General features: G+C 38.9%; 1 protein-coding gene across 1 annotated transcript in view; it reads left to right on the top strand.

The window, feature by feature from the left end:
* The window catches only part of Nav3 (neuron navigator 3), a 583,384-nt gene that overhangs the window by 426,738 nt on the left and 132,428 nt on the right, over positions 1-24,218 (top strand). Inside the window, exons 11-13 of the mRNA XM_038314956.1 lie at positions 6,127-6,235; positions 6,837-7,220; positions 14,049-14,168. Coding sequence (XP_038170884.1) covers positions 6,127-6,235; positions 6,837-7,220; positions 14,049-14,168 — 613 coding nt within the window. The remainder of the gene's footprint in view (positions 1-6,126; positions 6,236-6,836; positions 7,221-14,048; positions 14,169-24,218) is intronic.

Here is a 24,218-nt window from a genome sequence, read left to right as displayed (position 1 = left end):
GCGAGGGAGAGAGGAGACCCACTGTGCGCATCTCTAACTGGTTTGGAAACGCTGCCAAGGCTAGCCAGAGAGAAGCCAGCTATGCAGAGAGAGGCTCACTCTCCAGGTTTCTCTCTAGGTCCGTGCAGTCGCTGTACCATGGCAGTGGCTCAGGAGCCTGGAGCCTCCTGCCTGCAGGAGGCAGTCAGTCCTGTGCTGATGACTTGGAGGACTGGGCCGCAAGGAGAGGGTTGGAAGGGGACAGTGATGAAGACAGCAGGTCCGAAGATGAAAACGGGTCCTCCAAGCCAAGCAGCACAAGCCGAAGTTGGGCGGCTGAGGAGGGAGAAAGCTGCCTGCGGGAAGGGACCGCTCACCTGGATGAGGATGTGATCCTCACTATGCTGGGTGACCTGCAGCAGGCACTTGACACTGACTTACTAGGTGAGTCCAGGTTGCTGAGGAGGGATTCATGGGAGTCTTCCATTTTTCTGAACTAATTCCTTATGAAATATATGTGCTCAGAATTTTGATTTCTTTCTTGAAATGATTCTCCTTGTAAAACAGAACTGTGAGTACCTGTTTTGAAATTTAACCGGGAAAAGTAAATAGTCTCAGTTGAGGTTATTGCTGACGGGGAGTCTAGGGTGTCCTAAAGGTCACCATGCTATCCACTTAGTCTTTCACGGAGTCTTGTTTAACTTCTTTCAAGGTGACCTTATCTTACATGTGTAATGAAGATGGAAGGGTCTCCTGGGTAAATTTTCTGTATGCTTTTGTTTGCTGCTTTGGAGTTACCTAAATAGATGGTTGCCCTTCTTTGATGTTTCTGAATGCAGAGGCCTGAGCTCTCTAGTCATGCCTTGGTTTCTTCCCTCCCTCTCTCCTTCCCTCCCTGCCTCCTTCCCTCGCTTCCTTCCTTTCCTCTTCCCTTCCTTTCCTCTCATGTCTGGGAACATCTGCTCCTGTATATGGATGTTACAACTAAACCAGGGGATTGACTATTAACTGTTTCATACTTTACAAAGTGGGTAGTGACATTATCTTAAACTAGATGTGAAGGGTTTTGTGGTGAAACTTGAAAAGCCACCCTTGTCACTTACCTTACAAGGGTACCCAAAGAAATGTCCATATCTCTACATCTGGTTTTTCACGGACATATATTTTCATCATGTAGTCTCCTCAGAACTCCCTAAACATGAAGCCAGAGAGCACATCATAGTTTCTGTCAGTGCAGATTTGCAGGAAGGACTTCCTGTGGTGTCCTGGAAGTTGAAACCAACTACCCCTGCCGGGTGATCTCTTTGTTTCCCCCACACAGATGGTGCTAAGTGCAGGGTTGTTTTGATTCTCATTGTGAATGTCCTAGGACAAGGTGTTTAATGAGCTTGCCTGTGATGTTTTAGGGAACAGATTTGGAATGGGAAAGTTTAGAGAGACGGCTGAGGCAAATATGGCTTAATTTTTCATGTCAGCTTGGCTTCAAAAGAGTAATGATTCCACTGTTTGGAGAGTAGTAATTTCTGACTCTAAATCCTCCTAGGATTCAGACGCCAGGGGTGTATTTCTACATTATTGTCTGGTTTGGGTGATGGGCTGTTTCTCATCAAGAAAGCTCTGCGTAGTACAAAGACCAGAGGAAGTCTGAGTCCTCGTATCTTTTGCTCTATTTCCCGATCTCTTTTTGATCCTCTGGAACTGAAGAATCAAACAATATTCTTCTTTGGCTTGTAAAATTGTAGCATTTATCTTGTTCTAAGTACCTTTCATGTTAGTATTTTCAATGCTGTGAGCAGAGCACAATCCCCAGGCAGTATTTGGGGGTTGCTGTGTTAAATTATTGCAAGATGTGGCTGGATATAAATATGAAATCTTGCTTGTTGTGCATAAATAACCTGGATCATTGCTGTCATGGAACATGCTCCCAATAGAAGTGTCTAAGCCATGCTGCATTTTTGAACTGAGATATTGCTAATCACATTCACGTGCTTATTCTCCATAAGGATTGCCCCTCCCACCCACTGGTGCCAGCACACGAAAATGAAAGCAAGGAGGGAGGTTCACATTCATACAGTTCTGATGTGAATAATCATATTTCCATATCAAGTGTGACAAGGAAATTCCCTAGATTATGATGCTTGAAATTTATAAAATTTCTGCTGTGCTCTTGACAAGGTTCTGCCTCTGACTCAAAATGGCCTCTCATAAGTTAGCTATGGCCAAGGTCTCATGAGTTCAACTTTTTACTATTGAGTATCCTAATAAATTAGAATTGGCAAGGATCTGTGCTCAAAATGTGTAGGACAGTACTTTAAATGCCACTCTGTGACCAACAACCATATTTTTTAACCTACTAAATGTCAACATTATAAAGATAAGTTTGAAGATTTAATCTAAAAATCATGGGTGGGGTCATTCACAAAATTGGGGTTACTTTTCAAAAAATAGATAGCCTTTAATAACAATGTATACAAAATGAAATCTATGAAGGATCTAGCTATATAAAATCAGATTTCACACATACACAAGTTGATTTCCATTAAAAGATGGTAGTGTGACATTGTTAATTATAATGTATATCATACACAGCAAGGGCACACTACCCAAATTAAATGCTCAGTTTTGTTTTACATTGAGCCTGCTGTCCTGGAAGCTGTTGGAGAGCATTTTGTGCCAGGTTGAGGATTCAAGTAGATTAGAGAATATGTAATTTTAAAAAATGTATGGAAGTCCCTGCCACAGTGCTTGGCAAAGATGAGAAGACTCCCTTGGGAATAATAGTTGGCTTTGAGAGTAGGTCAATGGGAAGAAATGAAGCACTTTAGTGTTTAAGTAAATTTTTGCATCTGTTGTTGTTATAACTTTTCTTTATTTGCTAAACAGTTAGATGCATGCATCCTTTTGATTGGGCCTTTCTACTCCCCTACATTTGAATACTACTTTGCAGGGCTTTCCAGACTGTGCAGCCAATCCTTGGGGAATTATAAACACACTTAGTTTTTATCTTGCCTTTCATGGCCACTGCAATTATTTAAGCAATGCATTTTGCTTTGTTCGGTATCCTTCATGCAATGAACGAGGCAGCAGAGATGGTTTGGTGTGTAAGTGTCAGAGGGCAGAGATCCATCTGTCTGAGCCAGGAGTGGCATGGTGTCATGCGTGAAACTCATTAGGATAAAATCAAAGGAGGGAGAAAGGGAAATATTGCAGTTCTGATACTTGAGAGAAACACATAAATAGGCCCCAAATTCATTCACCTGAAAGGATCCATGAATCAAACACTCCTTTTGAACTACCAAAAGTATATAGATAGGGAAAACATTCATGGAAGCAAACTGCTGCTAATAATAGGTCTTAAAATTATTACTAAAACATATGGGCAATAACTTAAATATCCATTCCAATATTGGACTATTTGACAAAGGGTTAAGATACAGCCTGACTGCAATTGGGTCAGGGACAGGTAGCAGGTACTGTTGTAGCCCACAAGCATGTTTCAGGCCAGTGCTTTGCACCTGCTCTCCCCCGGTGGTCGCCACACATCCCCCCTCCTGTCTCCAGTGTATCTTCATCTTTAAACTTCCTCACTGTTTTAGTCCCAGTCTGCTGCTTCTGCCTTTCCTTTGGCTATAATTATATTCTTTCATCGCTCTTTAAATTTTTCTCGGCAAGCCCCCGTTTTTCTTATTCCGCAAAGTTGTAGCACATTGCCTAGAAGAGGAAAGGGAACTTCTCAGGGGCCACTTCTCAACCACACTATATCATATTAACGGGGATCATGCATGTCATTCCTAGAGAGGATATGGTTGGCATCTTGGGTCTTAGAAACAGTCCTAGTTTCTGAGAATGTTAATTTATAGGATTAGAGATTGCATAGTTCAAATTCACGTGGGAATGTTTTTGCCACATTTATGAGTCCAGTCTTACTTTTTTTCCTGTTTCTTAAAGTATGTTTCTTTTAGTGAAGCAATATAATATAAGCTCAATTTGGAATAATAATGCTGCTGTTAGTTGTACCAATCATTTGTAAATGAGTGGCAGCAAGTTTGCCGCCTGGCAGCAGAATAGGGGCTGTGTGGGCTGACATCCAGGCCGAGGGGTAGTGAACAAAGTGGTAATGTGTGCCTGAGACAGATGGTAAAGGAAACAGAAGTAGTCTTTCATGATTTGAGGGTTGCCTCAGAATAGTGCAAGTTTGTTCAATTGATTTCAGAGCCTTTGGGTCCACCGAGTAGAGCTTTCAATAGTTGCGGTTCATTCCTCAAAAATACATTCTTCATCAGACCTTGGTAATGTTGGGAGGAGAGAGGTAGAGAGCTTTCCAGTCTTGCAGATGACGGTGAAATAGATGTACCTGTCCCATGGGAGTCACAGGTCAGTTCCATAGATGGATTTCTGGCACCCCCTCATCAACTCTACAACTGTAATTAAAGAGACAGAATTTATATGTGTGCTTTCTTTTTGAAATTTGGTCTGAGTACTAAGGAAGTATATTAGTAAAATGAATTGGTACCTAGAACGTTAAAACAGAATGTGTGTGTGTGTGTGTGTGTGTGTGTGTGTGTGTGTGTGTGTGTGTGTAAGCATGTGTGACTTGTCTGCATGATGCTATTCATAATGTAATTCTCTTTTTCCACTTTCTTTTGTCTTTCTATGCTCTCCCATTTGTTGCTCCTCCCAGTTCTCTCCTTCACTTTTCCTATTAATCCATCCATCATACTTCTTTTCTTCCTTTCTCTCTCCTTTCCTTATCTCTCCCTTTTAAAATTGAAAACTGGTATAATATATTCTGATCACTGTTTTCCCTCTCTTATCTCCTCCCAGATCTCCCCTAAACTCTCCCACCCGCCCAATGCTGCTCCTTAGTCATGAGAAAAAATGCAAATCAAAACTACTTTTATATTTCATTCTTGTACCTGTAAGAATGGCTCATATCAATAAAACAAATGACAGCTCATGCTAGCAAGGATGTGGAAAAGGGGAGCATTCACCTACTGTTGGTGGGAGTGCAAACTTGTTCTGCCACTATAGTACACCCATCTTCCTTCCTCTGCCAATTTGTAACCATAAACATTGTTTAATGACTCTTCTGCACGCAAAAGATGGGTGTTTATGTGGAGCACCTGTGGTTACCACACGATCAGATCTTCTTGTTCCATGCATATTAGAAAGACATGTTTAGGTTTGGATACCTATGGCTGTGCTAAAACTGTGATGTCCCCATATGGATATTTAGTTTCCTATGCAAAATGTTAAGGTAACTAAAAATAAAGCTGCCCAGTGTGGTGAATCTTGGTCCATTAGTCTAATAAGACAAACAGAGAAGTTTCTGTGAGAGAAGGCGTCTCAGCATTCTTTACTGTCCATGTATAATGCTAGATAAGAAAGTGCATTTCAGCTACACCAGATGTGCTTGAAAATGGGTAATTGCTGGGCAGTGGTGGCACAAACCTTTAATCCCAGCACTTGAGAGACAGAGGCAGACTGATCTCTATGAGTTCAAGGTCAGCCTGGTGTACAAGAGCTAGTTCCAGGACAGGCTCCAAAGCTACAGAAAAACCCTATTGGAAAAAGAAAGAAAGAAAGAAAGAAAGAAAGAAAGAAAGAAAGAAAGAAAGAAAGAAAGAAAGAAAGAAAGGAAGGAAGGAAGGAAGGAAGGGAGAGAGAGAAAGAAAGAAAGAAAGAAAGAAAGAAAGAAAGAAAGAAAGAGAGAGAGAAAGAGAAAGGAAGGAAGGAAGGAGGGAGGGAGGGAAGGAAGGAAGGAAGGAAGGAAGGAAGGAAGGAAGGAAGGAAGAAAATCGGTAATTGTTAAAATCATAATTTCCAAATAATTTTAAACTTTAAAATTCACTCCAGCGGCTGGAAGTTCTATACACTGCATTTCCAATTGTCTAAAATGTTGTAATGACTATGATCATAGACTTATGAGTATTATTGTAGTTTTAAAACTTCAGAATTTTTATTTATGATACTAAATGTGTTGTGGTTGTAAAAATGAATTACAACTTTTAGATGATAAGAGTTATCTGGAATTTTCTACCTATCTTTGTGTTTTAAAGTAGAGGGGCTTATATTGCTCATCTGTGTAAACATCTGTCCTTGCACAGACCGTGCCATCAACAGTGAATTTCTTACGCTCATTTCCAGGGGAAGACCCTGAAACAAGAAGAATGCGCACGGTCAAGAACATAGCGGATCTGAGGCAGAACTTGGAAGAGACCATGTCCAGTCTTCGTGGGACCCAGATAAGTCATAGGTACTAGAAGGAATAAGGAAAAACTATAATACAACAGTTGACTCCTCTTAGGATGCAGAGAAGAAATTTGGTATTGTTTATTGTTTTCTTCCTCAGTTAGTACATGGTGATCAGTTTTATTAATCCTTCGGCTGAGACATGTCAGGTACTTTACTCTTCTCTCTCTCTTGTCTCCTATAGAACTTTGTTGTTAGACTGAATTAGCTAGTCAACCACAACTGTTTCTAGTGAGACATTTGTCGTGTCCTCCAGACCGCTAGAAGGGGGCTCCCAGGGATCTAGGCAAGCATACCGGCAGCAAAATTCTTGCATGGGTCTGAGTATCTGAAGATGGATGAATTTCTGCCTTTTACTTTTCAAGAGTGAAACAATACTTGGTTAGTCTAAAATGTACTGGCAGCCTCTCTTTTGAAAGCAATCACTTTGAATCAGTATGACTTCCTACATTTTGACATCTGCAGAGACAATTGAACCTGTGCACCGTTCACATTCATAAAAGCGATGAGCTTCTAGCCAGAGTCACTCAACTCTAGCCTTTCCTGTCATCTTGTATCTTGGTCTTAGTGAACCAAAGTCTAGTTATCTCTTCATTTTTTTACAGCACCCTGGAGACAACATTTGATACTACCGTGACAACGGAAGTAAATGGAAGGACCATCCCCAACCTGACAAGCCGACCTACTCCCATGACCTGGAGACTGGGTCAGGCATGTCCTCGTCTTCAGGCTGGAGATGCCCCCTCCATGGGTGCTGGATACCCTCGAAGCGGTACCAGCCGGTTCATCCACACGGACCCCTCCAGGTTCATGTATACAACACCTCTCCGCCGAGCCGCTGTCTCTCGTCTGGGAAACATGTCACAAATAGATATGAGTGAGAAAGCAAGCAGTGACCTGGACGTGTCTTCTGAAGTGGATGTTGGTGGATACATGAGTGACGGGGACATCCTAGGAAAGAGTCTGAGAGCTGATGACATCAACAGTGGGTAAGTGGCCCTCAGTGTGGCAACATTATTGTCCAGGAGGGGTGCGTGAGGATATGCTAGCTGTGAAGGGGACATAGATGATACCTGGGTCATTAATACTCAGATGATTTGTGATGTGTCAGGGCCTCTTCTGCTCCTTTGTAGTAAGCAAAAATACTAAAGGTTCCTCTTTTTTACTTTTATTGAGCTCTACATTTTTCTCTCTGCTCTCCTTCCTCCTTTCCCCTCCCCCCTTCAGTCCTCCCTCAAGGTCCCCATGCTTCCAATTTACTCAGGAGATCTTGTCTTTCTCTATTTCCCATTTAGATTTTATCTATATAAGTCTCACTTAGGGTCCTCATTGTTGTCTAAGTTCTTTGTGGTTGTTTAGGCTGGTTTTCTTTGCTTTATGTTTAAAAACCACTTATGAGTGAGTGCATGTAATAATTGTCTTTCTGTGTCTGGGTTGCCTCACTCAAAATAATGTTTTCTAGCTCCATCCATTTTCCTGCTAAATTTAAATATTCCTTTGATAAGCTTTTAAGTTTCTCTGCTGTTCATCTAGAGCAGTGGTTCTCAATCTATAAGACATGACCCCTGTGGGTTTCGATCACCTCTTTCACAGGGGTTGTCTGAGACCATTGGAAATATATTTACATTATGGTTCATAACAGTAGCAAACTTACAGTTATGAAATAGAAATAAAAATAATTTTATACTTGAAAGTGGCCCCAGCATAAGGAACTGTATTAATGGGTCATAGCATTAGGAAGGTTGGGAACCCCTGGTCTAGAGAAATAGATATGGCCTTAGTAGCTTTAATAATAATCTTACATGTTCCTAAGTAACAGATTTCATAGATACTTAGGGTATGAGGAGACAGGAGTTATGATGAACTACTTGTATTTTCTGGTTTGGGTCTGGCTGGTTCGTACTGCCCTGAGGAATAAGTACTTTGTGGCCTTATTCAATCAAGAGCTTTCAGTTTAATTGCAGGGGAAATCATTTCAGAGTGGAAGGGTTTTTGAAGTTCTGATTACGTTTTGTTTGTTTCTGTTTTGTGTGTATGTGTGTGGGTTCATGTATGCAATGGTGAACATGTGGAGTTCAGAGGACAACTCGCAGCTGTCGGTTATGTCCCCATCATGTGGGGACCTAGGATCTAAAATCAGGTTTGACAGCAGATGCATTTATCATTTTGGCTCTTTCTACAGTACCAGAGTTTATAGTTTTTATTCTCTGTTGATGTTTTTCAACTTTAAAATAGTGTGATCTTTTCTTCTGTTTCCTTTCATATTTCAAAAATAATAATTTGTGATTCTAAAATTCTTAAGGTGTTTGGACAACCTGAACAACTTGGCTTAGTCAGAGGATGATGAGTATTGTAATCAACAGGACATTTCTATTAAAACTAATGCTGGCTGGGCGGTGGTGGCGCATGCCTTTAATCCCAGCACTCGGGAGGCAGAGGCAGGTGGATCATCATGAGTTCGAGGCCAGCCTGGTCTACAAGAGCTAGTTCCAGGAAAGGCATCAAAACCTACTGAGAAACCCTGTCTCAAAAATAAAAATAAAAAATAAAAAATAAACTAATCCTGGGTAGGTGAGAAGGCTTAGCAGGTAAAAGCACCTTCCACCAAACTGTGGTGGATTCCAATGCCTGGTGTTTTGATGAAGAAGAGAATATACCACAGATTGTCCTCTGATTTCCACACATATGCTACAAAATGTGCATACACACAGACACAGAGGCAGAGAGAATTAATAAATATAATATGAGAGACCCCACGCTTGTACTAGAAATTACAATTTTGAGCATTCAGTTTTTTCAATGAGCTAACAGTATGCATGTATATTTAAACACAAATCTATATATGTGCATATATACACATACACCCAGAGTTCTGCATATGATAGCTATTATAAACATCCGAACCCACAAAACAATCCCCTATTTTCCAGATTTCTAATTATGTTAGCTAACACTTATTTGTATTTCAAGAATCTCAAAAATCTTAACCCTGAGGCAAAGAAGCTTATTTCTTTTTCTTGTCAAATGGTCCTGGTGTTTTCTCTCATTACATTTCACTTACTAATTCTGTATGTGTGTGTGTGTGTGTGTGTGTGTGTGTGTGTGTGTGTAAACACATGCCATGGTACACTGTAGAGGTCAGAGGACAACTCACGAGTCAGGTTCATACCACCAAAGTGAGTCCAAGTAACTCAAGTCAGGTTCTCAGGCTTCAGCAGCAAATGCAGTCACTGAGTTTCCTTGTTGGCTCTGTCCCTGATGTTTCTGATCATCACATGACGAACGTCAGCCCAAATTATTTAGAGAATAAGAATTTTGATAATTCTGCTCTTATCTAATCAGGTTTCCAATATCGCCCTGATCATTACCATTAAATTGACAACAGCAATGGTGGTGAAGAAAGCACAGCGGGAGAATAATTTGTCTTTGTCAGCCCTGGAAGTTTTGCAGCTCCTTTCCACTTATACTCATATTCAGAGTACTTTTAGGGCCACAGCTACCTGCAGGAGGCAAGGAAACATGGCTCAGCTGTGTGCCTTAGAGAAGAAGGAAACTGTTTTGATAACAGCTGGCTGTCACCCCTACTGAGTTGCCTACTGAGAGAAAGCAATGTTTTCAGATCTTTTGTCTTACTTGACTGTTTCCTTTTTCATTTGGAGCCCAATTCAGACTTCTGGTCTCTTTCATTTCATCTCCACCAGTCGTTCATAGGAAGTCTTTTATATGTGCACCAGTGATCTACATGTTTTATGAGTGAAAGTTGTATCAAATTTCACTGGAAGATATCATTTTTTCTCTTGCCTATGATTAGAAGAATCATTATTCTTATGATATATTATAATATAATACATAATTATATTATAATTATGATTAGAGTTTGAAATTTCTTTTGTGGCATAGAGTACATAGAGATTGACTTTTAAAATGCAGCAGAGTTCTCTTCTCTGCAGGAAATGAGGCTGGTCTCAGCTAGAGGCTGATTGGAGAACAATGCGTGGAAAAACACTTTCCAGAGTATGTAGTAAGCCACTGTTGATATCTCAGTGTTGAATTGAAATGTGGAGGACATGAGATCAGAGGTGGTCCAAGAATGTTTTAATTTGCTGTGAAAACTATGGCTACACCTTATTTAAAAATAAAATGAATCACAGCCTTGCTTGCTCTTCACAATTTTAAAAGTATGGTTTGCTGATTAAGGGAACAAAAGGCTTAACAGGTAGTTATTGTTTAAATATTTAAAGAGATGCTTTATTTATTCTTCTGTGATAGCAGAAGGAATGCCATGAGGTCTGATGTGGGAGGTCCTTCTGTATTTAGGTTGCTTTTATTGGTTAATGAATAAAGCTGCTTTGGCCTATGGCAGGGAGAGGTGGAACGAGAGAGTAGGGAAAGTCAGGGAGACTCTGTGTAGCTGCCCAAGAAGCAAGAAGTAACAAACCACGAGCCTTGTGATAAAATATAAAATAGTAGAAATGGTTGATTTAAGATGTAGGAGCTAGCTAGAAATACACCTGAGAAATTGGCCGAACAGTGCTATAATTAATATGGTTTCTGAGTGATTATTTGGGTCTGGGCTGTCGGGAAACAACCAGACTCTGTTTACAAGGTCATTGCTAATGAGAATGGAGTTGCATTTTCCATGTACTCTGGATAGGAATGATAAAATTACTTAGTTGGTATTCTCAGAATTCAAAATTTCCTGAAGCATGCAGAGGCTTCCTTATCTCACCCTTCTCCTTTTGAAATGACTTCACACACTCGGGAATGCGAAGCTGTCAGTAATTAGGAATTAGTCAGAGGAAGAACTCTTACTTATAATGAGTTGGAAAGGTATACTTATGGAGCAACAAAAGAAAATTTGAGAGAAAAATTTCATGTTTTAATTGAGTAGAAATTGACATTATCTTTAGATATCACAGTGAGAAATGGTTCTGAACAGGTGACCAAATGTTAAAATTCCATTTAAGTCATTTGACCCAAACATGAAAGAAATGAAGAATTCTGAGGGACAAAACTGAAATATGAAGTTGAAGTGAAATATACTTTAGTCCCTTGACTCCTCCCTCAATTCTCCTAATAACGTGGGCTGATTGACATGGGCTCAGCAACTGGGAGGCTCTAGAACCTGAGTGTGTCTTTCATGTGAACTCAACAAGTTCCCAGCATTGACTCTGGTTTCATATTCAAGTTATCAGGCATTTTGTGTTAACACAGAAACTTTCATAGAACAAACACTAGCCAAACAGTCACTAGGCACACAGTGCTATTCCGTGAGAGGCAATGCTCTTTATCACCTAGATACCACACACACAAATGTATATATACTTGCATACATATGCATATATATACACAAATATATACATGCATGTTTACACCATATACATATAAATATACATTATATACATATGCATATAACATACGTATACATATATATATTTAACCTAGATAATAATGCCATCAGCAATTTCTTTTTGGGATATTGATATACCCCACGTGATTTTTATCATTGCTATCTCAATGTAACCAGAAGTAAGCTTATTACTGTTGTCATTTCCATTTTACAGTTTAAGCAGTTGTCATATATAATGGGAATTCTTTCAGAGCCCACACAGCTAGTACCTCGCAGAACTATAGATAGAGCATCAAGTTCAACAGTATACCAATAAAAGTAAAAGTGGTAGGAACAAACCTCGAGGTTTTAAAAGTAATAAAAAGCTAGGGGTCGTGCCTATAAACTTAATGCTCATGAAACTGAGGCAGAAGGATTGCCATGAGATAGAGGTTACTCTGGATTACAGAGTTCTAGGTTAGGTGGGAATGCAGGGTGAGATCCTGTCTAGAAACAAACAAACAACTAAGCTACCTGTATTTACCCCACACAATAATGTGGTAAACAAATTCTTTTTGAAGATTAATTATTTTAATTAGCAGGCAAAGTAACTAGTTTTCTCATGACATTTTTGCACATACTTAGTTTTGGTTGGTTCCATTCTGCACCCACCTGCATGCTATCTCTGCCTCCCTGCCTACACCACTGCAGGTGTACAATCCATTCTGTTTTTATGTCTCATGTATTCTATTATTCTTCTCACACCACTTTGTCAGTTCTTGTGGTTACTTCCTGTGCTACTGGAGTCCACTTAAGAAAATTTTTACCTATCCCTGTAATTTGAAGGCTTTCTTTATTCTCTACTCTAGCAGTTTCAACATTTAAGGTTTTACATTTATATATTTAGTGTGTGCTTGTGTAATGTGTATGTGTGTGTATGTCTGTACGTGTGTTCATCTGTGTGTGTTTGTGTGGTGTGTATATGGCTATGTGTGTGTTTGCATGTGTCTGTGTGCCTGTGTCTGCATGCGTTTGTGTGGATGCACATGTGTATGTGTTTGTTTGTGTGTGTGTGTTTTGTGTGTGTATGTATTTGTGGGTTCATGTCTACTACCTTGGTATATGTAGTAGCATGGAGCTCAGAGGACAGACAGCTTTTTCTCCTGCCATGTTGGATACCAGCTTTTTAAGTTTATCAGCAAGCAGTTTTCCCAAGTGAGTCATCATTGGGCCCATATTTATGTTTTAAATTAAAGTCGTCGATCCATTTTGAGTTGATTATTGTGCAGGGTGAGTAATATCAATGTAATTCCATTCTTCCTCTAGTAGCGATCTAAGTTTTTAATTGTTTTGCACTTTCACTAGTTGCTTGAGAATTTCGTGCAACATGATTTGATCATACCCACACTCCCTTCCCCACTTCCCCACTCTGCCTATCCTTCCTGCTACATCACCCACCCAACTTTTTGTTCATTTGTTAGGAAATGTTCCAAGAGCATTTTTTCATGTTCATTGCTGTTGTATTTGCTATAGCTAGGAAATGAAATCAGTCTATAAATGAAATGTGTTACATATATATGATGGGACATTTAGCTATTAAAATTATGAACTTTATAAGTAAATGGATGGAATTGGAAATATACCTATATATTACATATGTGTGTGTGTTTATATAGATGTAACCCAGCTCATATGTATATTCCAGCTTTAAACCTTTAGGTTGTGTATTTAACTTGGGGTACCAGCAGGGTCCAGGAAACTAGAAAAAGGGACATGGTGGGAAAGGATGCCTACAGAGAGAATGCTATTAAATGTTATAATATCTGTGTTCTTCATTTAAAATGGTGATACCTTTGTTGATATACTTAAATGACTTAACATAGGTTATAATGGGACAATGGTGGCACACCGCATTTAATCCTGGCACTTGGGAGGCAGAGGCAGGTAGATCTCTGAGTTTGTGGCCAGCCTGGTCTGCAGAATGAGTTCCAGGGCAGTCAGGGCTACACAGAGAAACCATGTCAAAAAAATAACAAAACAAAAAATAGATCCTAGCAACATATAGGACATTTCATACATTTTCGTTACAATTTAATAGAAATTACCAGTTATGGAATAACTTGCTTGTCCAACAAATTAATTTTAATTTTAGTAAGTTTCATTAATTCTGTGACCTTCAAGTAGTAAAAATGTCATTTAACTAATGAAATTACCTTTCTGTTATTTGGCACAAGATATATGATTCCAAAACTTGTTAAAACTGTTGATAAGAGAAGAAACTAATGGGTTTTGTAAAGGTTACTGACTTTTTTTGGTAAAGAATTTTGATTTTTAAGTAAGTTTTTACTACTTTCTAATGAGAGTATACATTTTGTAGAGTTTGTTTTGAGTAGTTATTGAAACTTTACAATTTGGTAGGTATATGAAGTCATGTAGATAAGGTCATTGAATTTTCTCTTAATTATGTCATGTTGGCAATTCCTTTTAGGTACATGACAGATGGCGGACTCAACCTCTATACCAGGAGTCTGAACCGGGTACCAGACCCAGCAGCTTCCAGGGATGTCATCCAGCGAGGAGTTCATGACGTGACGGTAGATGCTGACAGGTAATGCTATCAGCATAGAAGATGCTGTTGTACATGAAGTCATTTCATAAATTACGTCACAAGGGATTTGCTCTGTAAACCATAACTTCTACTTTGCAATATTTTCAAAACAAAAGCAGTTTCATTTGCTAGAACATGATCGGTAATGCCAATAAAACACATTGTTGATAGAAAGCATTTAAAATTTCAGTTGCTATAAGAGAAAACTTAAAAGCAACATATATTAATTTTCCTATTTTGAAAAAAAAACCCACGTTGGTAATGTTTATCCATCAATTCAGATGCACTTAGATTTACCTGGAGGCTAATTATGCAAGTATAAAAATGCATTTCAAACCATCAATTACAATAAGTACAATAAGCTCGATACTTCTCTTGAGAGTACTTTGAAGACATGCTGCTCTTGCTTTAGGCTAACATCTTGTTCTCTTTTAGCTCCATTTCCTTAAGGAATGAGTGTGTGTGTGTGTGTGTGTTTAAGACATAGTCTTTTTTACTGGAACTGTTCTGTTGACTTTTCTCAGAATCATAATTGTTTGAGATTCATGTCTTTGTCAACTAACATAAAATATATTTCTGATACTGATTTATTTAGTATTTCACTCCAAACTTTCATTTTACTGAGCAAGGAGGCATTGCACATTTCTTTTCTTTTTCTTATTTTTTTTTAAGACAGGGTTTCTCTGTAGCTTAGGAGCCCATCCTGGAACTAGCTCTGTAGACCAGGCTACCCTTTAGCTCACAGAGATTCCCCCTGCTTCTGCCTCTCGAGAGCTGGGATCAAAAGCCTGTGCCACCACCGCCTGGCTGGCATTGCACATTTCTATAAGTAATATGAATACACAGAAGAGTTCTTTAATTGGTCATTGATGACAAAGACATCTTAAAACTTAAGATAGTCTTATTGTACATAAATAAGAGTGTGTACATCTAGTATACTTTTTATAGCTGTACCCAAAAGGGAGGTAGTGAATTCTTCTGACTCATTCTATATTAATACCTTATAAATCATGTCTGGCTCATTCTACATTAATATCTTATAAATCATGTCAACCAGGAGAGCAATTACAACTCTCATCCTTCTCTACCCATTATCCCAGTCTGTAGACTCTCTATGTGTATGTATGTATATATATCTTTGTGTGTGCATTTGGAGTGTGTAACTATGTGTGGAAACATTTCTCCCCTCTGCACTCTGAATTCACAGACATATCTGGTCACTGACTATTACGCAAACTTCATCCCTAACCCCTGGTATTTTTCCATCCTTCAAACAATTTAAACTAATTATTAACTCAGGGCATTGACTTGCTGCTCCTTGCCTGTGTGTTCTTTGCTAAACCATTGGCCTTTTTGCCTACAGTTTCCGCTCAAAGTCACATTATCAGGACGTATGCCTCTTCCTAAACACATTTCCTGTCTTTAGTCATCAGTACAAATGATGTCATGATCACCATGCATTGAGGCTTTAACAAAAGCTTGTTTTAGTGAATAAACGTAAGTAATCTGTTCGCTTAGTGTATATAGTCTGTCAGGTTAACAGAAGGGTCCTCATTGTAAGGTAAGCAAATAAAATGAGGCAAGAGCCCAGGCACTTTAAGGATAATATGTAGAGGAAATGGAATGTGTGGGAGGAGACAGTATCAGGGGAAAAGACATTTAATATACGAGGCTACATATTAGACCGAACTGTCTATGTATTACTACTTGGCAGTAGGAAATGTTAAAGGTCATAACATTGTGATGAAAGAACCCCCACTTTCTTCACTTTTAAGGCTTACAGTGGATTCCAACTGATGAATTTCAGGCAAAACGCTAAAATTCAAAGAGGTACCTAATGAAATTGGACCTTCAAAAACATTGATTCCCTAACCCTCAATGATGCAGAGCCTTGAGAACAGGTTAGAGATGCACATTTCTAGATCTACTCAAGACTTAGAGAGTAAGAGACTCTGGTGCTGGGTCCAGCAATCTGAGCTTCAGCTAACTCTCTAGATCCTCAATGTACAGGACACTAAGATCCATTGTATGAAACTGATTGCTAGATGCAGTGCCCATCAAAACATCAACATTTAAACATGCAAAATGGGCTCCAGGTCAAAGAAATCTTGAAATATTAGTATAGACCAATGACAACATCTTTAAATTAAAATAAATACTTATCACACCTGGAAGGAATTGTATATGGAACGCAACTTTTGGTGATTATATGTAAAAAAATGTAGTCTAAGGAGTCAAAATAATACATTATTCACTTGTATAAGTTACATAGAAAGTTATAGTGTTTAACATTTTTTTCTGAAAGAGTTCTATTTTATTTTAGATAATTCTGAAGCTGTTTTAAAACTGCGTCAACAAAAATGAATCAAGGTTTATATCATTTAAAAATGAATATTTTAGTTATTGAAACTAATGCTGCTATGAACATAGTTGAGCACATGTCCTTGTGGTATGATTGAACATTTTTTTGGGTATGTACCCAAAAGTGGTATTACTGGGTCTTGAGGAAGGTTGTTTTCTGAAAAATCGCCATACTGATATCCAAAGGGGCTGTACCAGTTTGCACTCCAATCAGCAATGAAGAAGTGTTCCCCTTACTCTACATCCTCTCCAGCATAAGTTGTCATCAGTGTTTTTGATCTTGGCCATTCTTACAGGTGTAAGATATAATCTGAGTTTTTGTTTTGATTTGCATTTCTCTGATTGCTAAGAATATTGAGCATTTTTTTTAAGTGTCTTTCAGCCATTTTAGATTCCTTTGTTGAGCGTTCTCTGTTTAGGTCTGTACTCCATTTTTTTTTAAATTGAGTTATTTGTTCTTTTGACAACCAATTTCTTGAGTTCTTTGTATAATTTGGAGATCAGCCCTCTCCAATGTGGGGTTGGTGAAGATCTTTTACCATTCTGTAGGTTGTTATTTGTCTTGTTCACTATGTCCTTTGTTTTACAGAAGCTTCTCAGTTTCAGGAGGTCCCATTTATTAGTTGTTTCTCCCAGTTGACATCTTGAATTTTGCAGTCAAATGGGTGGATCTAGAAAACATCATATTGAGTGAGGTAACCCAGACCTAGAACAACAAATATAATATGTACTCTCTCATAGTGGCTTTTAGACATAAAGCAAAGAAAATCCAGCCTACAATTCACAATCCCAGAGAACCTAGACAACAAAGAGAACACTAAGACAAACGTTCACGGATCTAATTTACATGGGAAGTAGAAAAAGACAAGATCTCCTGACTAATTGGGAGTGTGGGGATCAAAGGAGAGGATAGAAGGGGAGGTGAAGGAAGGGGGAGGAACCGAGAAAAATATATAGCTCAATAAAAACAATGAAAAAATAAAGTGATTCAATCAAAAATGAATATTCTAAAATAGCATAGGTATGTATAGCTTTCTGGTAAACTTCTCATTTTAGACAGTTTCTTTAGTTGTAATACCTGTAAAAAGTAGGATAAGAAAATACAGATATAAGGTGTTTCTTTCATCTATAACCAACCAAGAAGAAATTACTATAATTGAAATCACATAAAAACTCATTTTCTTTGAGTTGCCTTAACTATTCTATTCCAGAACCTTCAATCTTATATAGTAAGAGGAAGGAGGACAACAATGGGGAAAATTTGTTAAACATAAACACACAGACACACACACACACACACAGACACACACACACACACACACACACGCACACACACACCAGATCATATAGCATTTATGAAGCCAGTGATTCCATCATAGTACCACCCTCTCCAGCTCACTTTTTTTTATTTTTATTTTTTTATTTTTGGTTTTTTGAGACAGGGTTTCTCTGCAGCTTTGGAGCCTGTCCTGGAGCTAGCTCTTGTAGACCAGGTTGGTCTCGAATTCACAGAGATCCGCCTGCCTCTGCCTCCCGAGTGCTGGGATTAAAGGCGTGCACCACCACCGCCCGGCTTCCAGCTCACTTTTATGGCATACCTCCCTCCAAACATTCTCCTCATCTTTCTGTTGTGCCACCACATTTACAATTATGCGTTTGCATGTTTCTTTTGCTCAGAAAATGTGAGATTCTTTTTTTTTCCTCTCTCATGGTTTATTTTTTTTTATATTTAAAAATTTCCATCTCCTTCCCTCCTCCTCCCCCCTCCCTCCGCTCCTCCTCCTCCTTCCCTCCCCTCCTTCTCCCCCTTCCCTCCCCTCCCCTCCACCCATACCTCCCCTCCCTCCCTCTCAAGGCCAAGGAGCCATCAGGGTTCCCCACTCTATGCTAAGACCAATGTCCTCCCAACTCCCCCCAGGTCCAGGAAGGTGATCGACCAAGCTGAGAAGGCTCCCACAGAGCCCGTCCATGCAGAAGAATCAGAGCCCAGAGCCATTGTCCTTTGCTTCTCAGTCAGCCCCCGCTGTTGGCCACATTCAGAGAGATGGGTTTGGTCGCATGATCCATCAGTCCCATTCCAACTGGAGTTGGTGATCTCCCATTAGTTCTGTCCCACCGTCTCCATGAGTGAACGCACCCCTCTCGTTCCTGACTTTCTCCCTCAAGTTCTCGCTCCTTCTGCTCCTCATCAGGACCTTGGGAGCTCAGTCCAGTGCTCCAATGTGGGGCTCAGTCACCTTCCCCATCTGTCGCCAGCTGGAGGTTCCCTCACGGTCCTGACTTTCTTTCTCATGTTCTCTCTCCTTCTGCTCCTATAGCCATACTGATGAATTTCTTGCATATCACCATAGAACCTCCACCTGACGATAGATGAAGAAAATGACAGAGCCCCACATTGGAGCACCGGACTGAGCTCCCAAGGTCCTGATGAGGAGCAGAAATGTGAGATTCTTGAGTGTAGGCTGACCTCTAGTTTTGTATCACCAATGACTGCCACCCTAAAGAAATTCAATGAATATTTCTCAGATAAGTTTCACAAATGATCTTATGAGCTTCTAAGATACAGAAATGTAGATTTAAATAGAAACAATAATTACAAAACTATGATACTATTTAAAGAGATTTTAATACTATAGAGAATATTAAACACCACTTAACATCCCTTTTTTTAAGTTATACTGCTTTTTCTCCAACTGGATGGTCCTCTTTTTATTTCTTTTTTTAATATTATTTATTTATTATGTATACAATATTCTGTCTGCAGGCCAGAAGAGGGCACCAGACCCCATTACAGATGATTGTGAGCCACCATGTGGTTGCTGGGAATTGAACTCAGGACCTTTGGAAGAGCAGGCAATGCTCTTAACCTCTGAGCTTTTTATTTCTTCAGTTTCAATAAAAGCTCTATATAAGTAAAATACACTGACATAACACCTGATCTATCTGAGTGGAATCACAATATGTTCTATTTGTTTCTATTTAATATTAATTATTATGCATGTTTTTTGTGCATGTATGTCTGTTCATCAAGGGCACACAGAGACCAGAAAAGGTCATCAATTTCCCTAGAACTTGAATTACAGATGACTGTGAGCCCCATATGGGGAATTGAACTTAGATCCTCTGGAAGAGAAATCAGTACTCCTAAGTCTCTCTTGAGCCATCTCTCCAGTCCTCAAATTATTTATGGTTAACCCTGTAGATTCCATTTTGAAGAACTTATGGTTGAAATATGGTTAGGCAGTAAAGAATAGTTGAATAGTTCTTGTTACTAAATTGAAAATAAATACCCCTCCAGAAAAGCAGGGCTTTCAGCAGCCGGCAATGGTATGTGCAAAGTATAGTATTGCATCAATGACGGTACCTTTATTTTCTGTATGACCCCATCCTAACTCTGTGTCCTTTGTCACCTGGGATTAGAGAATATGAGTAATCACTGAAGCAGGCTGGAGGCTTTCAAGAACTCTGCTAATCAACTAGACAGCTAGTGTATAAAGAAAGACTTGCAAAAACAGTGTAATTTAAGCAAGTTCTTTCAAAAAGCCTGAGATGCCCTGATACATAGCATAGGGGAAGGTCAGAAGGACAGAAGGAATTGCGAGAAGAACAACAACAAAACAGAGAAAAGTTTGGTACGTGGGAGTAGAAGACACCAGGGAAACCAAGGCCCTCTAAATCAATTGAGCAAGGCCTATATCAGTTCACAGAGGCTGAAGCAGCAAGCGTAGGGCTTGCAGGGGTCTGCACCAGGTTTTCTGTGTATATATTATAGCAGTGGTTTTCAGCCTCTAGGGTCAAAATCACTTTGGGGATTGAATGACTTTTTCACAGGAGCCACATAAAACCACCAAATTTTTACATTATGATTCATAATAGTAGCAACATTATAGTTAAGGCATAGGTGGGAATGAGAAGAAATAAAGTAGGAAGAGTGTCAGGCCTAGTCAATTAAGTAGTAAATGATGATTGTTTTTCTCATTTTAATTCATTTTTAAGTGTCAAAACAAAAGCACAAGCCGGGCGGTGGTGGCGCACGCCTTTAATCCCAGCACTCGGGAGGCAGAGGCAGGCGGATCTCTGTGAGTTCAAGACCAGCCTGGTCTACAAGAGCTAGTTCCAGGACAGGCTCCAAAGCCGCAAAGAAACCCTGTCTCGAAAAACCAAAAAAAAAAAAAAAAAAAAAAAACAAAAGCACATACTATTATTGTGTTTTAAAATGAATTCGCTTGAGCCAATGTAAGAGATACAACTGGTGATGATGTCACTGCAGAATGTGATGTCATCAGTTGGGAGAAGCATCTCACTAGGTAGAACTGTGAAAACCTATTCTCACAGTCTCCCAGTTAACTTTAATACAAACAGTGCAAACCTAAGGTCATTGCCCAAAACTGAGTGAGCACTCCTGAGAAGAGCTGGCCTCAAGCTTGCCTAGGGCTTGTAATTTGGTAGTAATTAAAATGTGTAAAATTGCTATGTTCACAAGCACTATGCACACAAAAATCACACTTGAATTTCTATTTAAAATGATCAACCAAGCCCTTAATATGCATCCTTGACATCTCAAAGATAAATAAAGAGGATACAACCATTGAGGAGGTAAATTCAGCTCTAATGTAGAGTGAGGGACAATCAGAATTACTGAAACATGGGAGATGGAATAAGAGAGAACAGACAGCAATGCCAGATACTGTGGAGAAATGGCTCCAGCATTGGCTTCTTACTGGTCACCATATCTATCCTAGTTTCCATGAAGTAGTAAAGGGAAATGCCAGGTGGTGGAAGCAGGAGAATTAAGTGGGAAGCAATAAGGTCAAAACAATGAGGGGAAGGCTGAAGTCCATGAAGACAGTAGTGAGGGCAAGGACCAGATCAAAGTGAATATGATTGCTGAGCTGCTCTGCTGTATCTCAGAGATTATTTTTTCTGCCTCTTCCTTACTGGAAATCATCAACATGAGGAACTATATTAAAGGACCACAGCATTATAAGGGGTTGATTTTGTATGTAGGGTGCTAAAAGAATTTGGAAAGAGATTATAGTTATTCAATTGATTTGATGACTATACCCCTCCTCTTGATATTTAGATGTGTTGTCTTGGAAATACATTAGATTATGAGAGTAGAATCTTTATGAATGTATTTATTTCATAGATAACGGGTCTCCAGAGAGCTAATGATTTCTTTCAATGACAAGTTATCACCAAATAAATAGATAAGTAAATAAATAAGCAAATAAATAAATAAATAAATAAATCTCTGTCTGTGACAGGAAGCAGAACCTCACCAGACATATCTGCTGTCTCAAAGCATTCTGGTCCTCTAACCTTTACAATTGAGAACCAAACTGATGCCATTTCAAAGCCACCAAGTCTATAGAATTTTGTTGTGGATGTCTGGACAGACAAGCAGGGTGTAACTGTTGAGAGGAGAAGTGGTTTAAAAGAACTCCATCTAAAACAGAAAAGGTGCTCTTTACAGAAGAGTGGAAAAATACCTCTAAATCTGTTCCTCTGTAGAAACTCAATTGCTACTGAAATTGAAGTTGGAGTCCTGAGAAATCAGTCCAAATTGACAATTATGGCTGAATGTTAATGAAAGTACTACAGATAAAACTTTTCCAGAGAGCTAGTGAAAGCTTAGTTAAAATGCTATCAACTTCATTAAGATCAAAATCAGGGGACAAAAGTTATCCACTTTCAATGGATACATGAGAGACTTTTTAGTAAATACACACAAACACTGCTCATACCCAACCATCAAATATTTCCTTACCACAGAAAGATCCCCAGTGTCTATTGCCGATCCACACTCAGATACTCAATCATCGTCAGCGACACTTGTGCTTTTGTCTATAGAACTGCCTTTTCTTCATCCTTTACATGAATGGGTTGCTATGATCCGCAGCCTGTTTCTTTCCCTAAGTATACAACTGAGGTTCAAGAACATAGCATATCTCACTAGTTTATTCTTTACTGTCAAGTGTTATATCATTAAGTGGTTAATGATGGTATTGTGTGTTATTTATTCATCAGTTTGTAGACAATTTAATTATTCCCATTTTCAAACTATTTAGAATAATGCTGCTATAAATGTTCATGGGTAAGTCTGTGTCGGGGTATGTGTTTTATTTCTCCCTGGTTGATATCTAGATATTTAATGTCTAAATCTTATGAAAAGTTTGTTTAACTTTTTAAAATTATTGCCTGTCTTCCAAATTGCCACATAGAACCATTCCTGGCAGCAAAGTTTGATAATTCCAGTTTTGTCTTATAAGTATATTGTGTCTGTGTATATGTGTGTGTGTGTGTGTATACACATACACACATATGACTTCTTTGTTGAAACATTCATTTCAATCTTTTGGGCATTGGAATTGAGATGTCCTCTCTTTAGTGACTTTTAACACTTTTTAAGTGTATAATTTTGTATGCAATTTTTTAACAAGGGTGATAATATGAGTTAATAATATTTCATACCTTGTTTAAAGGATATGAAGCACAAAATATTAAATTTGGATATTTGCACTTTATTCTTTTAGTACTAAGACTACTTGACATAACTTTTGATTAGGCAGTTAACACTTGAAGCAATTAGTTTATAGGAAATTCAAGAGTGGACATGCTTTCTGATGTCTTACTTGGTGGCTTGTATAGAAGAGCAGAGAAAGTACATTTTCCCAGAACTGACAACTGGCTGGTTGACTCTAATAAGATTTGCTCTTGTTTTTTGGTTTGTTGCTTGTCTAGTTGGTTGAGTTTTGAGATGGGGTCTTGGATCATAGTCTAGGTTAGCCTTGGATTTCCTTAGCCTGTCTCAGCCACTCCTCTGAGTTATTGAGATTGCAGGCATATGCCACTGTTTGTGACTATGTGTGTGTGTGTGTGTGTGTGTGTGTGTGTATAATGATGAAGATTGAAATTATTATTCTTGCATATGATAAAGATTGGATACAAGCTGAGTTGAGATGGAGGTGAATCACAGGATGAGACCAATGTTTCCAAAATACAGTGTGAGTTTAGAAATCCTTGGGTACATCTTATCAAAGGATGGAAATGAGGTGGCTGCTCTTCATACAGAAAATAAAGAAGCATATAGTCACGCCAGTTTTCTAAACCTACCATTGACAGTAATGTGCAGAGCATTGACATTGCAAAGAAACTCACAGAACATTGTAGTAACTGTGTGGCGAAGCATGCCTGAGAGGGGAGAAGCCTTTGCTGTTCCCATACCTTCTCCACACAGAAAAAAAAATAAAGTCAACATTTTTCTCCTAAGAGAGCAAGCAAATATTTTATGGCTCTGATTCATTGTTTGCCTTTTGTCTACATACACTATAATGACTCTCTCTATTCCGTGTTGGTTTGCTCTAGTGTAATCACAGAATCAGTATAGTCCCATACCTTCAGTATTTCCTTCACTATCTTATTAGCTTTCGATAGTAATTAAAAGCAAATAAAAAAGTAATAGGCTGATGTAAAAATAGATAAAGTAAATGTCATTACTTAATTTTATAGTCAAATGCCTGCCATTTTGCTCATAGATCTTGCCTCTAAATAAAGAGAGAGAAATGGAAAATATTAGGGACCTGTAACAACTATTTTTGATATCCTTTTATCCTCCCTTTTCTACTCTGCTCACATATCAGGCCTATGTGTTGATGCTGAACTTCCCCTCACCCAATAATCAGGGCT

The sequence above is a fragment of the Arvicola amphibius genome, chromosome 17 (assembly GCF_903992535.2).
Source record: "Arvicola amphibius chromosome 17, mArvAmp1.2, whole genome shotgun sequence".
Taxonomy (NCBI): domain Eukaryota; kingdom Metazoa; phylum Chordata; class Mammalia; order Rodentia; family Cricetidae; genus Arvicola; species Arvicola amphibius.
Note: the sequence above shows the minus strand (reverse complement) of the source record. Positions and strands in the feature narration are given on the sequence as shown.